The following is an 18,519-nucleotide window of genomic DNA, read 5'->3' on the forward strand; positions in this document are numbered from 1 at the left end:
AGGGCATGGAGACCCAGAATGGAGAAGTGACTTGTGCAAGAGTTCATAATGCGTTATTGCCACAATCAGGATTAGTAGCTCAATCTTCTGACCTCCCACATGCTTTTTTCCCCTAATAATAAAAGTAACACTGTTTAGTTTGAAGAAGGTCATAAGGAAGAAAATACCACCCAGAAATAAATAATATTTGGTATACTTCTAGGATTTTTTTCATAAAGATTTTTCTATAAAAATCTCTACTATAGGGGCGCCTGGGTGGCTCAGTGGGTTAAAGCCTCTGCCTTCGGCTCAGGTCATGATCTCAGGGTCCTAGGCTCGAGCCCTGCTTCGGGCTCTCTACTCAGTGGAGAGCCTGCTTCCTCCTCTCTCTCTGCCTGCCTGCCTCTCTGCCTACTTATGATATCTGCCTGTCAAATAAATAAATAAAATCTTTTTAAAAAATCTCTACTATAAACGTTCTCTCTACTACAAAATTTCTTGAAATTTTTTCTTCTGATGAGAGGAGGTCATGTCAGCTAAAATTGGCTTCCTGAATTGAAGAAAATAACATGTCCCTAAGTCTTTATATAAAATATTATTTTACTTTGAAAAGGTATTTACTTGTTAAATATTTTACAGAATGCAATTTTTTTTTCCTGTAGTTTCCAAGCCTACAAATGTGAAGGAAGCAGAATCACTAAAAAACAGCCCAGAAAAAGGTACTATGATTAGGAATATCATTTAGTTTAAGCCACTCTTTTTGTGAATAGGGTTAGCTACAAAGGCAAATAGTGGATTCTGTTTAAAGGTTATTGATTTGTCCTGAGAGCCTTTTCACCTTTTTGTGTGTGTTTTACAATTTAATCTTTCTTGTCTTGATAATTAAGTCTCAGAACTTACAGTCAATGACCCATATTCATTTAATTTTACTATTTTGAAAATATTTATTTTCAATTAGGAGAGTTAGTAGATAATAAAAGAAATTTAAACAGAAGTTTTCATACCCCCACTGAACTCCACCCTGAAGTAAATGTGAAAACATTTTTTTCTATATCCTTTCCAGACCCATTTCTGTATATACACACATACAGACATCTCTCTTTTATAAAAAAAGAAAGAAAGAAAGAAAGAAAGAAAGAAAGAAAGAAAGAAAGGAACATTCCATAAATACTGTTCTACAATTGGCTTTTTCAGTTTTGTGATATATCATGGGAGTTTTCCTATCAGTACATTTGGATCTGTCTTATTCTTTTTAATGGGTATAGAGTATTCCATTCTTTGGTTGTACCGTAACTCAATAACTAGCCCAGTACTGATGGACATTTAGGTCACTTCCAGTTATTTGTATTACAAACTCTGTTGGAACAAACATTTTATACTTACATTGTAGAATACTTTTATACACGTTTCTTTAGAATAGGATAAATTCATAGAGGTATGAGAATGCTGTGTCAAAGGGTACGTACATTTAATATTTTGATCAAGGCTGTCAAATTGCTCTCCAAAAATCCATCATCCTTTTTATGTTTTTGAGTAATATTTAGTCAAAAAATAACGAATTGCTAAAGGGCTATTTAAATACAACAACATCTTCCCTAGGTTGTTCAGTATATCTACCTAGTTTTCCAATGAGTTTTAAGTAATTATTAATAGTCACATTAATTATCTTCATTAAACTCTTCAAAGGAATGAATGGATAGTAGTGTTTTGAATTTTTTTAAGAATAGCCACCATAGACCACTTCAGAATCTGCATATAAGAACATCATATAGAAGCTATTTTAAACTTAATAGTATGCATGAGAACATCTAGGTGAAATTTACATTGTCAGGTCAGGGTGTACTGTTTAAAAATGCATCCTTCTCCCTCTCTCTTCACATCTTCCCCAGTCCCCAGACTTACTAAAGTAAAAGTTTTAGTTTAATGGAAATGGAGAACAGATTCTGAAAGCCAGTGGGTGAGATAAAAGGTAAATTCAGATAATTTTCTGGGTTATTAATAGAATCTCACATCTTAATGAAATTATTTCCAATAGTAGTTATGCCTTCTGAGATTTGGAGAAATAGAGTGGACTGTTCATTATGAAATGGTTTTATTCCACTCATACAGGCAAAGGAAAAGTTGATATTCAAGCATATCTAAGTCAATGGCAAGATGAGCTTTCCAAAAAAGAAGAAAACATTAAGGATTTGCCAAGAATGAATCAGGTATAGTATTTTTTCAAATAAAAAATTCTAGGTTCTTGTTTGTTTTTATGAATATGGGTGTATTCAGCTCTAAAATAGCTAACATGCTATTACAAAAATATTTAAATAATCTATGTATCATCTCTGTAAGTTTCAGATGTGCAGAGAAGAATAGCAAATTTTTTAATGATTTTCTGCTTTAATGCATTTAATGCAATGTTTCCTATTTCCAGCTTTATTAGACGTGTTCATTTATTCAGTAAACATTTTTTTGGTGCTTACTAGATGACACACCCAATGTTAGGTACTAGGAATAAGAAGTTACTAAAATAGTTCACATGCTGGTTTCTGATCATCTTGTATTTGAACCTGCTGGAACAATACTAATGACTACTACTTGACACAATTCCAAATCCGTCTCTTAAACTGTTCAGTCAGTTTATGTTCTTATGTTTTTTAAATTAAAATCTGTTGGTGTAGATACTGAGGATTTCCAGAACTTTACCAAAATGAGAACAATCAAACTGCGGTATTCCTCGTGGACTGGGCAGTATGGTAGCTGAATAAGTACTTTTTAAAATGAATCAATATGATGTTCTAAAATTTTTTATAAATAAGCAGTGCTTATTTATTTCACTTTATTTATAAAATAAAGAAATAAAACTTAAGAGTTTGGTACTATTTATTTTAAGTACATCCTTAATCAAAATAAATAGTACCAAACTCTTAATCCTTGTATTTGCTTTTTATTTACAGATAAACTTTTCTGTTAGGATGATTGACCTATTGTGTTAGAATCAGCTTTTTTTTTTAATTGACAAATATCTTTTAGGAATGTCTACGGCTTATCTAGGGGCAGTTAGCAAACACACCAATTTATTTCTCCACTTGGGTCCCACCTCAGCCTTCAAAGAGAAGCATGTATAAATGGGCCCTGTGGAGCTACCTTGTACTACTAGATCGTTTCCAAAACATTCTTGCATAAATTTAAGTCCTCCTAGCTGATCTGCCCACTGTAGCCCTTTGGAGAGATTAAGGGGAACTTCTTATTAAGCCTTTCATTAAGATTGGTTAATGAATGTATAATTCACATGTAAGGAAATAGGTGAATTTGCCTAATTAAAAGGACCACTGGGGTGCTTGGGTGGCTCAGACAGTGGTTTAGCATTTGACTCCTGGTTTCAGCTCAGGTCGTGATCTCAGGGTCCTGAGATCGAGATCTGACTCAGGAGGGAATCTTTCTCTCCCTCTGCCGCCTGCAAAATAAGTAAGTCTTTTCTAAGGAAGTACCATCTAACATTGAAGGAATGCTGACAGGTAAGCTGCCCAAGAATTATTGTATATATATGTATATAATGTACTCCTATTAGGCAACATCTGAGAAGATTTAAAATGCATTTTCCTCCATGGTTTATACCCATCTTTCTAGAGCCAAGATTTATTTGGGGAATTAGTCATTAGTTTTTTGCAACTTCTATGGTGAGGGTTAAATGGTATAAATTCTAAATAGGAGACTGTTTACTTCTAAGTTCTCTTCTTTTTGCTAAATCTAGTATCAAATGTGGTATTTCTAACTTGTATCTTTTAGTCACAATTCATTCAGTTTTCAAAGACTCTATATAACTTATTTCATGGGGACCCTGAAGAAGAGTTGCTGTATCAAGCCATTGCTGTTGTAACCAGCCTTTTGCTCAGGATGGAAGAAGTTGGAAGGAAACTACACAGCCCTACAGCATCAGCCAAAGAATTCTCTGGTACAGTCTGTGCTTCTGGAGGACCCAGTGAGGGGAAAACAGAGAGCCACTTGAAGAAAGATCCCTCCTCTTTGAGGGAAGAACCTCAGTGGTCATTTGCATTTGAACAGATTCTTGCGTCTTTGTTGAATGAACCAGCATTGGTGAGGTTTTTTGAGAAACCCATAGATGTAAAAGTGAAACTAGAAAATGCAAAAACCTCTCAGTTAAGCTGTAGAACCAAGATGTAAATCTCTTAACAGGAATTGCCTATTATAGACAAGTTTACTAAGATTCCTATAGCTGTCAGTTTGATTCTTGGGAATAGGGATCAGGGATTTATCTTGTTACCAATGTGTTTGAAGGTTAAAAAAAAAGATGTGGAAGCACAGTGATTCATTGCTTTGTGGTAATCTCTAGTTTTGATATTCTTCATTACAAATGAACTTTTTATAGTTCATATGATATGCAATATCGGGAATATGCTAAATGTTACCACCAGAGGGCACTACCATATCACTTTTAGTAAGAAAATTCCTAATTTGTGCTGCTATTTACATATGAATTACTGACGATTTTGAAAATGTAATGCTGACATGTCATTGATAAACCCTACTTTCCAAATTGCTTCAGTCCTATTAGAATGCTTTAGAAATCCAGGCCCTTAGATCTGTAGCCTTAATTATCTAAGTGATTATCGTACAGAAACCTCATTTTCAAGTTATCTAACTGAAATAATACTAACTTTTTAAAGTTAATATCATTCAGTTTTATAATAATGATTTTTTAGTAACTTCTACATTCTTCCTACTTGAGAGCGGTTCAGAAGCTGCTGACACACTTCTAACTCTGTGACAAAAACAAGTCAAGAACTCAAAATTCTGGACTAATATAAGGAGAAACAATGTTGGATTTAATTTTAAGCTGGATAAAGCCAGTCTCTTCAGAAGGGTTAAGAAACAATTCAGTTAACTATATAGGTCTCTCATTAGACTGAGCAATTACTTGAAATTCTTCTGAGCACTGCTCTTTGTGGCATTTGTTTCAGAGTAGCCTGTGACTGCTTTGGTTCTAGCTTTAGATTTTGAATTTTCACCAGTCATGTTTTAAGCTGCATTAAATAGACTGAATTACTGTGTTAGTCTGGCAAGTTCATAAAGTATACTCGTGTGTAATGATAGTTAAGGTAGTTGCTGGTGTCTATCTTAAAAGTTTTGACCATCTATCTGATTTAGATGTGTGATTTCTGTATTTCATGCTGCTTATATTTCAGTCATTACAATGAAAGCCCATTTAGAGATAATGGGCTTTTGTTAGCACTTTAAAGAAAAAAACAAAAACAAGCAAACCACACCTATTCAATCTTCTGTGCTATTTTTGACAAGAGCAATTTATTCATCAATTGATTTAGGAGATTATGGGGAGAGATCATCCTTTGGAGCTTCTTTTTTCACAAAAGGCTTTGGTTTTAAACCCTTTGACTTTTCAGATATGAGACAATAAAAGGGCAAAAATTCTTTAGAGTATCCCAAGACGTCTCCCTTTCAGGAAAGGAATTGGTATAGTCAGCCTCTGACAAGAGTCCACTGTGAACAAGGCCTAACACAAAGGGATTCCTCATCACAGAATATGTTACTTTCAAAGAGATTCAAGGATTTTAAGTTGATCCTTTAAATTTCATAAATTGGACTTGGCCAAATACTTACTAGTGTTGTCTTTAAAATGATTTGGTCAATTTTTTTTTCAAGGAAATCATCACTTAAAGATACAGTTGGTAAATAAGCATCTATGCCTTTTCTTGGAAATAATTTGCTGAAGTGTGTCCAAATTTTAGAGTTTAGTTAATAGTTTATATGTAAAACATCATACATCTGCTATTTTGCAATGATTGTTTAATAGTAGCTCTAGAAAGACACAAGGTTTTATGCTTATATACAAAGGCACTATTACACATAATTTGTTGAATATTTTGTCAATTATATTTACAAAAAAGATACTTTCTTAAAAGCATATGTTATTAATATTTGATATGATTTTAAAGTCTGAATATTAAAGTTCAGCCTATATTAATTAAAATTAAATACTTAGATTTTTGAATTGCAAAGTGGTTATAAATGCAAGTTAAAAAGGCAAACATTTATTTTCTGAGTCTGCAGGAGAAATAAGATGAACACATAGTTTTATAGTTGCTACCTTGTTAAGCAAATGAGTTGTTCTTAATATTAAAAATCTTATGTTGTGTTAAACTGAACCACTGTGTTATACCTTATATATTAAATGTGTTATAAGGTGGCTTTACTTGTCTTTATAAAAATAAATATTACAGGGGTGCCTAAGTGGCTCAGTGGGTTAAACCTCTGCCTTCGGCTCAGGTCATGATCTCAGGGTCCCAGGATGGAGCCCCGCATCAGGGTCTCTGCTCAGCAGGGAGCCTGCTTCCCCCTCTGCCTCTGCCTGTCTCTCTGCCTACTTGTGATCTCTCTCTCTCTCTCTCTGTGTCAAATAAATAAATAATCTTTGAAAAAATAAATATAAATAAATAAATATTACAAATCTACTACAGTAAACATGAAAAATTGTTTACTAAAAGATATTACTGTTACTTATTACTACCTATTTTTAATTCACACTTAACTCAGTTATCACTTGAGGACTTCTCTATTAGTTAAAGTTAGGTTGCAGAACACAGAATTCACTCTAGTTAAGGCAGAAAAGATTTATTACCAGACATTAAGTGGCTTACAGAATTATCAAGAGAACTGACTCTAAATTGAACTTTCAAGAACAGCTTCCAAAACCACACCATAGAACCAGGCCACCAAGGGAGTTGCTAATTCTGCCATTAGGAAACTGCTACTTCCTGCTACCATGATATGAAGCCAACACCACAGCTGCTACTCACTGATCCATGCTCCACCTGCTATGATTTATAGCAGCAAAAGAGATGCCCAGCATCCCACCTCTTACCACCCACAAGCTAGTGACTAAATTGCAATAGAACAAGCAAACATCTTCACAACCATGTTTACCAGCAGAAATGGCAGAAGCATAGCCTTCGCCTCCCTTCTGCCATTCAAGTCTCATGAGTGTGCATCTGATTGACCTATAATATATCCAGAATCCTGGTTGCAAGGGAATCTGGAAAATATCCTTGCAGCTTTTTTAGCCTCTGCAGTGCAGGAAGGGACAACAAGAGGCCAGAGTGGACACTGAGCACTGCATTTGTTTTCTATTGCTTTGTAACAAGTTACCAAGACACATTTATCTCACCATTTCAGTGGGTTAGAACTCTGGGCTCAACTTAGCTGGGTGCTGTGTTTAGGCTCTTACGGGGCTGCAACCAAGGAATCAGCCAGGCTGGTTCTCACGTAGAGGTTCAACTGGGGAAGAATCGACTTCTATGCTTACTTAGGCTTTGGGGAAAATTTTATTTCCTTATGGTTCCTTAAGTCTGTCCTTGGCTCCTAGAGGCTTCACTCAGTTCCTAACAGCTGCCCTCAACTTCTTCAGGCTGCCCACAGTTCCTTGCCATGTGGGCTTCCCCCAAATGGCCACTTACTTCATCAATCTAGTAAGGAGTGTCTCTAGAACAAGACAGTATCTTAAATAACGTAACATCTCCCAGTGGCAGCATCTCATCTCTTTTGTCATACTCTGCTGGTTAAAGGCAAGTGGTTAAAGACCCACTCTCATGGGGAGATTACACAGTGGCATGTACATCAGGAAGCAGGGTCCATAGGGGGCGTACCCTAGAGTCTGTCCACTGTAACTGTCCACTGTAAGCACCTCTCTATGTCATCCACCTCTTTTACCATGCAACATACCCTTCTTCCCATATTTATACATAACAGCTAATAGCATCAGTGGCAAGCTGCTGCCTGTCGTAACATAAATCCTCATACAAACAAAAATATGTTAATCCTCTTTCCTGAGGGAAGATCCACTTTTCTGTTGGTCACTTTGGATCCATGGATGAGTGATACTTACTTGTCCTAATTCAATCTCAGTCCCATCCTGATATCCTGTAACGTGTGAACTAAAAAAAAAAAAAAAGTTACCATAAAACTCACCTTATATAAAACCGTAGAGGGTAAGTAGGGGAATAAACTGATTGCTATCTAGAATTATGTACCTTAAAGAGAAAGGAAGAATAGCTATGGGTAGCTACTATAGTCCTCACTTCTGCAACTAGTCATGAGGCTATAGTTGTGTTTTATTTTTTTACTTATCACAATTAACTTCCTTTTACTGTACACTTCTATAATTTTTAACACAGGTATATATTCCTGTAACCATCATCACAATTACAATACAGAACAGTTCCATCGCCCCCCCAAAACTCCCTCATGCTATCAATTAGTAGTCACACTCTCCTCCCACCCAACGACCACTCTTGTTTCCTGCCCACCATATAAAAAAGCAGATGTCTTCTTTTCCAGAATCCTCACCTCCTATGGCCATGTGATCAAGGATTGGCTAATCAGATGCCTGTGCTTGGAATTTCTTAATATATAGCAGAGCAGGATGGAAAGTGGGAAATACATTCTGTGGCAGTGGTGGCATCTTCGTATTAACACTCTGGTCCTGAGGTATTACTTAAAGTGCCTTTGGATGCCCAGACTTTAGTTCCCCTTTTGGGGGGAGCATCTTCATGGATCCCTGAGCTCAACAGTTCAACAAAGTCTTTTTCCGCTTTTACCAGCCAGAATCCTTTCTTTGGCTACTTATTTATTTATTTATTAAGATTTTATTTCTTTTTTTTAAGATTTTATTTATTTATTTAACAGACAGATCACAAGTAGGCAGAGAGGCAGGCAGAGAGAGAAGGGAGGAAGCAGGCTCCCTGCTGAGCAGAGAGCCCGATGCAGGGCTCGATCCCAGGACGCTGGGATCATGACCTGAGCGGAAGGCAGCGGCTTTAACCCACTGAGCCACCCAGGCACCCCGTGGATTTTATTTATTTCTTTGACAGAGAAAGAGATCACAAGCAGGCAGAGAGGCAGACAGAGAGAAGGGGAAGCAGGCTCCCTGCCGAGCAGAGAGCCTGATGCGGGACTAGATCCCAGGACCCTGAGATCATGACCTGAGCTGAAGGCAGAGGCCCAACCCGCTGAGCCACCCAGGCGCCCCTTCTTTGGCTATTTAAAGAAAGACTGATACCTGTGACACTGGGAGCCCTATACCACTAGATTTCCCCAAAGCAATGCAAGCAAATTATCCCAGTAGCTACATTCCTCGGCTTAAAATCACCAGTGGAACGGTGTTTTATCCTTTATCTCACATTCTACTGCAACTTCCATTTCTGTTACCAGGACCACATCTTTCTCCTACCCCAGAAGCATCAAGCAATAAATTTCCTAGCTTCTAATTCTTGTCTTCCTCAGCAGGTAATGTCTCCTTTATGGCTGCTTTTAAGATCTTGGTCTTTCCGATGTTCCGCAGTTTCTTATGATTTTTTAAAGATTTTATTTATTTATTTGACAGACAGAGATCACAAGTAGGCAGAGAGGCAGGCAGAGAGAGAGGAAGGGAATCAGGCTCCCCACCGAGCAGAGAGCCTGATGTGGGGCTTGATTCCAGGACCCTGAGATCATGACCCGAGCTGAAGGCAGAGGCATAACCCACTGAGCCACCCAGGTGCACCACCCCCGCCAAGTTTCTTATGATTTATGTAGCTTTTTAAAAAAATGCTGTTTAGGATTAATGATTAAATTTTGATAATCAACTATCATTCTCCAAGACCCATATACCTTCTGCATAAGCCAAACAGGCAAGTTAAATGAGGATGAAATAGAAACCCCTCTCCTGCCTCCCATATAACCACACACATCCTTCATAACTTTAGTGGGCACTCATCTCTGTGATTTCCCCAGGGATACAGTACTGACAGATACAGCAAACCCTACGTGGCCCATCCCATAAATAGTCCTTATACGACAATGGTCGGGGAGCAAATGCGGTAGATCTGTCAGTTGCTTAGTATGGCTATTTTTTTTTAAATATTTATTTGTCAGAAAGAGAGAGAGCATGAGCAGGAGGCAGAGACAGAGGGAGAAGCAGGCTCCCTGCTGAGCAGGGAGCCCGATGTAGGACTCGATCCCAGAACCCTGGGATCATGACCCAAGCCGAAGGCAGACACCGAACTGATTGAACCATCCAGGCATCCCTGAATATGGCCATTTTAAATATACATTCATAAACTAAGAAATAACCATACGAATATTTGCAGATCCACTGGACCTGCTGTAGATGGATTCAGGATAAAATTCTGTCTCCTGACCCCATAGGCCTTGACTCTCATCAGTGGATAACAATTGCATTCTAAGTGGCCCTGGATAAGTGTGAATTCAGCATCAGTGTCCAGTGCCTAAAAAGTATGAGTATTTCTAGTTGCTCAGTCATGGTTACCCTGGTAAATGGTCACAGGCTCCTCTGGCCAGAAAGAAAAAGGAAAGCCAGAAAGACAATGTACTACCTGCTTATGGTATTATAGACTGTGGACTTCTTCAAGTGTACCTGGCTTTCCTTTCAAGGTCCTCTGGGTATGTGAATTGACTTAAGCCTGCAGGCTGGGGGAGAGGCCATGAATCTCCATCACAATGACTTAAATTAGATCTTTGTTCACCAGACACATATTTTGGCTATATGGATCAAGTAAAAAATTAGTAGGCTGCTCATTTATTTCCCTCTAAACAAAGTGAAGAATAATTAGCCACTACCAACCTTCTCTGCAAGTCAAAACATTCAGATTACATCTCTGGCCATGCTTCTATCATGTTAACCATGCTCACCCCGTCTCTTGTCATTAAGTGCTGCCGCTTTGTCTTTGCCTGTCTAGGATCCCTTCATTCTCATTGAAATTAGCAAGTTCCTTTCAGTGGCAACATCTCTCATCTTTATCCCCAGCCTACTGAAGACTACCACGGTAGCATGTTTCAGGAATAATAAGGCTCCTCTTATCAATATATTTTTCAATGCCGTGGGGAAGAGAATATCCCCCGGGTCCTCTTGGGGGAAAATGGTTAGGATGTAGGTTAGTGGGTCATATACCATAAATGTACTCCATTGTTTCTATTTCCTTGTCTTTGGAGTATCTCGTATACATTATACCAAGGAATATCTGGCATGTCAACTTCATTTAATATGGGCTAATTTTCAGTCTTGGTTTCAGTCAGCTGAGCAAAAAAGAGCCATTTCCAACTGGGCAAACCAGTAACTGAATCCAGAATCCCTGGTTAAGTATTCAGATGTTGATATATTCAGCCCAAACTAAAATTACATTCCTTCCTCCATAGTGTAGTGTTCTCAAAATACGTTCTTACACATATTCTGCAGATTTCTGCCATTATAAATTAACAAAATTCTGTAATTATCTCCTCCCAGTTCAGACTTGTATTTGTACCCTTGGAGCATTCTGTGACTAAGTTATAGGTCTGGAAGCAATAAGAGGTAGGGGTGGTACCTGAGGAAAACTGACATTCCCTTACAAGTAGCTTCAAGCAAGCGAACATTCCCTTCAAGCAACATTCCCTCGCTGGTTCAAGCAAAGCAGAACCAGCCTCATCAAATAGCATGCTTCACTGGCAAGTTAAAGCTCATTGGTGAAACACTTAGAGTCATTTAAATTCACTCAAATGTCCCCATTTCTATTCTAGGGGTGTCTCTCTAATCAAATAAATGCCCTTACTTTCGTAAAAGTGACCTGACAAGGCTGTGAGTTTGGCATATATTGTAATTTAACAACCCATAGGATCAGATTATAATTTTCAACTATGCCAGCTCCATGTCAACAGTAGATAAGAGTATAGAAACTCCTAGTCCTCTGTTTAACTCTTGCGATTGCCGTTTTCTTTCTTAAACCTCTAGAGCACAGTTAGAAGTTATTCCACTGCACAGTCTTTGGGTATCATTAGCACCAAAATAATCTGTAGTAGCAGTTACCTGGTCCATCAAGCCTTGCCTTCAGTAGACACTTCATTGTAGATGCCCACATGTGACAATTTGATTGGTTTGCCATTATGTGCCCTGGACTATCAACATCCCATCTTCTAATCTTAACAGTATCATCACTGCTTTCAAACCAATCATGCTATCTAATCGATCTGACCTTCCTGCTTTCTTGAAATGCTGTTGCCTTTAAGCCCTCCTGCTACTACATTCTTTATTGGTCAGGGTTCAACTTCAGAGAACAGAAGCTGCTCTAGTTGGTCTAAAGAGGAAGCAATTTATTACAGGGTGTAAAATGGCTTAGAGAATCATTTAAGAGAGCTGTGGAAACAGATGCCGAGCCTTCCAAATGACTCTCAAAGCCACATCACAAAGCCAAGCCATCAAAGAGTGATGCTGTCTCTCTGTACAGCCAGGGGGTCTCCAGCTCCAGAATTGTGTTACTGTTGCCACAGTCGGGAGGCCATTACTATTACTGTCAGTTCCAGAAACATGCCACATACAGTACAACCTTCACCAGCAAAAGGGGTGCCCTATGCTGCCTCAGGACTCCCATGTAGTTAATATCGAGACATGGGACCTTTGCTAACTCTCCTGAAGAAAAACTGAACAGGGGTGCCTGGGTGGCTCAGTGGGTTAAGCCTCTGCCTTTGGCTCAGGTCATGATCTCAGGGTCCTGGGATCCAGCCCCACATCAGGCTCTCTGCTCAGTGGGGAGCCTGCTTCCCTCTCTCTGCCTGCCTCTCTACCTATTTGTGATCTCTCTCTCTGTGTCAAATAAATAAATAAAATCTTAAAAAAAAAACCTGAACAACTCAACCGCTGTGCTGCTTCTCAGCACAGGCAGCAGAAATGAAGCAAAAGCCACATTACACCTTCTAAATCGCATACCCATGCATCTGACTAGCTGAACCTAAATATTCAGAGCTTCAGCGGCAAGAAGTCTGGGAAGTGTGTTTGTACATGTACTTTCTATCATCTGCATTACAGGATGATACTCTAGGATGAGGGCAGAATGGAGCTGAACACCAAGTCACCGTACCTACTCTAACCTTCATCAAAGACTTAGTATTATTTGGCTTGAACCCCAATTCCAGGATCATAGGAAGCTCAGAGTTCTTTTGGTGATTTTGTTTATATTTTCTTACGTCTCTCTGAACCATTCTCTGCTTCTAAATGCACACAGGCTTCCTGAGGCCTCTAATCAGAACCTGGCCCAAAACTCTACCCCTCCACCATCTTCTAAAAGAAATCAAATCACACTTAAGCATATGATGATTTAGGCATTCCCCTCACCAAGATTTGTGAGGTTATAGGGGATAAAGGCCATATCAAGCAGCACATAGCCATCTGCCATCTCATTGGGCCGCTGTCTTTTTCCTCACCTCGCTTCAAGCCGATCCCTCAAGTTCATAACCTTCCTCAAGTCCACACTCTCCACATATGACCCTCCTTGCCTTTTGAAGCACTTCGAGAAGCATAGGAAGCCGACCAGTCCTGTGTACATTTTCTTCAGGCTCCTCTGAAATTCCAATAAATAAAGTGGTTTTTTCATTTCATTAGTTGTTATGTAGTTCATTAACTGTTATTGTTCTGATTTGTTAATCTTGTATCTTATGAAGAATAGTTTATGTCCTCGTGTTTTGAAAAGGAGTAGGAAAACGAGAAAGAGTCAAGGACCCGGCACTTTGTATAAGACATGAGAAATATTTCGTTCACCCACACCTCAGGGACTTGGCTTTTTTGTGTCATTATTTCAGTCATTTATTAAGAGTTGCTCCCTATTCCCTGATGACTCATTAATGGTATCCTAAGCATCTCCCTCTAACGAGTGAGACTTGCTCACTTCCTTGCTTACCACTCCTGGAGGAATCTCCTCACAGGATTAAAATTGAAAATTGGGATTAGCTGTGGCTCTCTTCTTCCCAGTTAGTAATTTTCAGATGCCCAGGCTAATTGTTCCTCTCCTAAGCCAAGACCTGAATCAACAATATGAAAGTGGATGAATTCCAAATACTGGCTTCTGTCTGATTACCAGTTTGTAAAGAAACAAAGACATAATATAGGTCAATGTTTTTATTTTTCTTCAAATTTATTAGATTTTTAAACAATAAGAACAAAAGAAATATTCTTGAAAAGACAAAGCTATATTGATGAGGAATAGATCAGTGGCTGCCAGGGGTTAGTGGCAGAGGAGGGTGCAGTTATAAAAGAAATTCGGGGGGACTGATGGAACTATTCTGTATTCTAACAGTGGGTACGTGAATCCACACATGTGTTAAAACTCAGACGTGTATACCAAATGAAAAAGTCAATTTCACATATGGTAATTTAAAATAAAAAATTTCAGAAGAAAAAAACCCAGTTTTTTGTATTGCACAGGCTGTATCTAAAAACGTACATAAGGGACGCCTGGGTGGCTCAGTTGGTTAAGCAACTGTCTTCAAATCAGGTCATGATCCTGGAATCTTGGGATTGAGCCCCACATCGGGCTCCCTGCTCAGTGGGGAGTCTGCTTCTCCCTCTGCCCCTCCCCCTCTCATACTCTCTCTAACGTGCCCTTTCTCTCATTATCTCTGTTTCAAATAAATAAATAAAACCTTTTAAAAAAATAAAAAGGTACATAAGATGCACATCTCAGTAATTTCCTCTGAGGAAGGCAACTGTATAGATGGAAAACAGTTTGGAGAAATATCCTTATTCCTCGTTTACCTTGTGTTTTGAATTTTTAAAATAAATTATTTTATTAAAGTATAACACCAGTATACATTTAGATGAATTATCACCAAGTGAACACACCCAGGCAACCACCACTCAGGGCACAATATGGAATATTGCCAGTACTTCAGGAGCCTCTCCCTCCTGCCACCTCCCACTCATTATCTTTCTCTCTTCCCCAGAGAAAACCACAATCTTGATGTCTAAGACCACAGATTAGTTTCACCTCTAGAAATTTATATAAATGGAATCATACAGTATGTATTTCTTTTTGTTTGGCTTCTTCCACTCAACATTATGGGACTCATTCCTGTAGTATATCGGCAGTTCATTTCCTTTTATTGTGGTGTAATATTTCACTGTATGGATATATTATAAACTTTTATCCATTTTACCATTAATGGACATTTGGGTTGTTTCCAGCTTTGGAATATTATGAATAATGTGGTTTCAGATATTTTTGTAGTTGTCTTTTGTTGCCTCTATTTATATATCTCTTTTGGGCATATCTTTTCCATAGCTAAGAGTGGAATTACTGGGTCAATAGGGTACATACATGCTCAGCTTTTTGGTTTTTTTAAAAAAAGATTTTATGTATTCATTTGAGAGAGAGAGAGAGAGAGAGAGAGAGAGAATGAGTGCAGGGGGCGCAGAGGGAGAAGCAGACTCCCCCCTGAGCAAGGAGCTAGACCTGGGACTCTATTCCAGGACCCTGGGATCATGACCTGAGCCAAAGGCAGATGCTTAACCAACTGAGCCATGCAGGCATCCCACATGTTCAGCTTTGACAGATGCCAAATGGTGTTTCCAGTGGCTGTACCAATTAACACTCCAATTGATCACAAATAAGAGTTCTGGTAGATGAGTATCCTCTATCAACTTGGAATGGTCTTTCTTTTTTCATCTTAGCCATTCTGCTGAGTGTATAATGTCATGTTGTGGTTTAATAAAATAAGTTCCATTGAAGTATAATGTACATACAAATTAATGCACTCACTTAAAGTGCATATTTTGATGAGTTTGAGAAATTTATATGCCCACACCACACTCAAGGTATAGAACATTTTCACCGCCCTAAAAAGTCCCGTTGTTCCTCAACCAAGACAACCTCCCCTATCCTCAACGCCCAAGCCACCCTTGATCTGCTTTCTGTCATATAGTACATTTATCTTTACTAGAGTTTCATAGAAATTGAGTCACACAGCAAGTTCTTTTTTATGTCTGTCATTTCTTCTCAGGATAATGTTTGTAAGATTCATCTATGTTGTTGCCTATATCAAGTTAATTCTTGGGGTGCCTGGGTGGCTCAGTGGGTTAAGCCTCTGCCTTCGGCTCAGGTCATGATCCCAGGGTCCTGGGATCGAGCCCCGCATCGGGCTCTCTGCTCAGCGGGGAGCCTGCTTCCTCCCTCTCTCTCTGCCTGCCTCTCTGCCTACTTGTGATCTCTATCAAATAAATAAATAAAATCTTTAAAAAATAAAATAAAATAAAATAAAGAAGAAGAAGTTAATTCTTGGGACGCCTGGGTAGCTCAGTGGGTTAAAGCCTCTGCCTTCGGCTCAGGTCATGATCGCAGGGTCCTGGGATTGAGGCCTGCATAGGGTTCTCTGCTCAGCAGGGGGTTTGCTTCGTCCCCCTCCCCAGCCCCTGCCTGCCTCTCTGCCTCCTTGTGATCTGTCTGTCAAAAAAATAAATAAAATCTTTAAAAAAAAGAAGTTAATTATTTTCAGTATTCCATTAGCATGAATATTCCACAATTTGTATATTTATTCACTCGTTCATTGTCATTTGAGTTATATCCAGCTTTTGGCTATTATGAATAATGTTGCTAGGAACATTTGGGTACAAGTCTTTTTCAAAACATGTTTTCCTTTCTCTAGGTTGAATACCCAGAAATGGGAATGATAGGATATATATATATTTTTTTTTTAATCTCAAAGGGAACTTCCAAACTGTTTTCCAGATTAGCTGTATCATTTTGCATTCCCACCAGCAATATATGAGAGCTCCAATTGCTTCACATTCTTGCCAGCACTTGGCATTCTTAAATTTTGTCTTTTTAATTTTGGCCATTCTCAAGTGTGTGTAGTAGTATTTCATATTGTAGTTTCAATTTGCATTTCACCGATGACTGATGAAGTTCAGCCTCATTGAATGTATTTATGGGCCATTCTTGTATCCTTTTGTGAAGAGTCTGTTAGACTCCTTCACTGATTTAAAACATTTTTAAAATCAGCTTTATTGAGGAGCAAATCACATACAATAAAATTTACTGATTTTTAGACAGTCTGCGGAGTTTTGAAGAAACTTTACCCTCATTATAATCATGACTCCAATCAAGATATATAACATTTCCATCAGCCCAAAAACTTCTCCCAGCCCCTTTGAATAATCCCCTCCCTCCACCCCTGGCCCATGTCTTCTTTTCTTTCTTTCTTTCTTTTCCTTCCTTCCTTCCTTTCTTTTTCTTTTTCTCTTTCTTTCTTTTTCTTTCTATCTTTCACACTGATCTGCTTTTTATCACTATAGTTTTAGTTTTGCTTTTTCTAGAATTTCATATAAATGGAATCATACAGGATGTAGCCTTTCTTATAACATTTTATTCTTTGTATTCATATACTTTTAAATTAGCATTATTGAGATACAATTTACATACTCTGAAATTCTCCCATTTCAAATGCACAGTCTGATGAGTTTTAGTAATCTCACAGAGCTGTACATGCATCATCACAATCTAGTTTTAGAACGTTTTCATCACCCAGGAAAGAGAGTTCTTAATCTTCATTCCCACTGCCAGCCCAGGTAACAAATAATCTACTATCTGGCTACTTTCACTTATAATGCTTTTGAGATTCATTCTTGTGTTAGCCAACTATCAGGAGTCAATTCCTTGTCATTGTCGAGTAATATTCCACTGCGTGGATATATGACAAAATGTATATCTATTCAACAGTTAATGTACATTTGAATCATTTCCACCTCTTGGCTATTATCAGCAATGTTGCTATGAACATTCATGGTACAAGTTTTGCGCGATCATATGCTTTCATTTCTCTGAAGTAGGTACCTAGAAGTGGAATTGTTGGGTCATATATACTAACACTACGTGGGACATTTTGAGAAACTGCCAAATTATTTCTCCAATGGCTGATCCATTTGACATTTCCACCATCAATGTATGAGGTGTCCAATTTCTCCACATGCTTGCCACCACTTGTCTATCTTTTTTATTGTGGCCACTCTAGTGGATGTGAAGTGGTATCCCATTGCAGTTTTAATCTGTGTTTTCCTAATGTCTAATGATGTTCAGCATCTTTCTATGTTCTTACTAACTGTTATGGGCTGAATCATGTCTCCCCAAAACTCATGAAGTGGAGCCTTCTCCAGCTAAGACACAGTAGTCATCAAGGTGTTGGGCTGCAGAGCACCATGACCTGAAGAGGTAGATGAGCTTGAATCCACCCAGAATCCTACCACACCAGACAGCATCCTTGGAAGCTTGCTGAGGACTTCTCTGAGGCCTAGCAGAGTTGGGCTTGGAGACCCCAAGTCTGGCTAGTCCAGCTCAGAGTGGCTACCACTGCTGCCATCAAATCATGGGTTGGTCAGGGGGTGGGCATCCTGTGGTTCACTGCTGCTTCTGGGTCTGAGCCCAGCCAAGGGGAGCCATGGGGAGGACTCTGGGTCTCTGCAGGAAAGGGGTTGCAGCCTGCACCTCACCCCACCTTCTCACTGCCCATTCTTTTTTTCAAACTGTATCTCTGAAATCCCGTGTGTAGTTCACACTTGCAGAACATGTGAACTTGAACTAGCCACATTTCAGGTGCTCAATCATCAAGTGTGGCCAGTGACTACTGCATGGGACAGCACAGTTCTATAGCTTTAGCAATATATTTTGTCGCTTATTCTGTCATTTACAGAAAGAAGTATGATAGAATTGTCCTATGACTATGGAT

At 38.7% G+C, this 18,519-nt stretch overlaps 1 protein-coding gene across 1 annotated transcript in view; it reads left to right on the forward strand.

The window, feature by feature from the left end:
- The window catches only part of TBC1D8B (TBC1 domain family member 8B), a gene marked incomplete at its 5' end in the record, with an annotated part of 56,807 nt that extends 50,622 nt beyond the window's left edge, over positions 1-6,185 (forward strand). The window contains 3 exons of the mRNA XM_080795146.1: positions 642-698; positions 2,089-2,186; positions 3,754-6,185. Coding sequence (XP_080651272.1) covers positions 642-698; positions 2,089-2,186; positions 3,754-4,149 — 551 coding nt within the window. The 3' untranslated portion in view covers positions 4,150-6,185. The remainder of the gene's footprint in view (positions 1-641; positions 699-2,088; positions 2,187-3,753) is intronic.
- Positions 6,186-18,519: the final 12,334 nt, after the last annotated feature.

Source organism: Martes martes (genome assembly GCF_963455335.1).
Source record: "Martes martes genome assembly, chromosome: X".
Taxonomy (NCBI): domain Eukaryota; kingdom Metazoa; phylum Chordata; class Mammalia; order Carnivora; family Mustelidae; genus Martes; species Martes martes.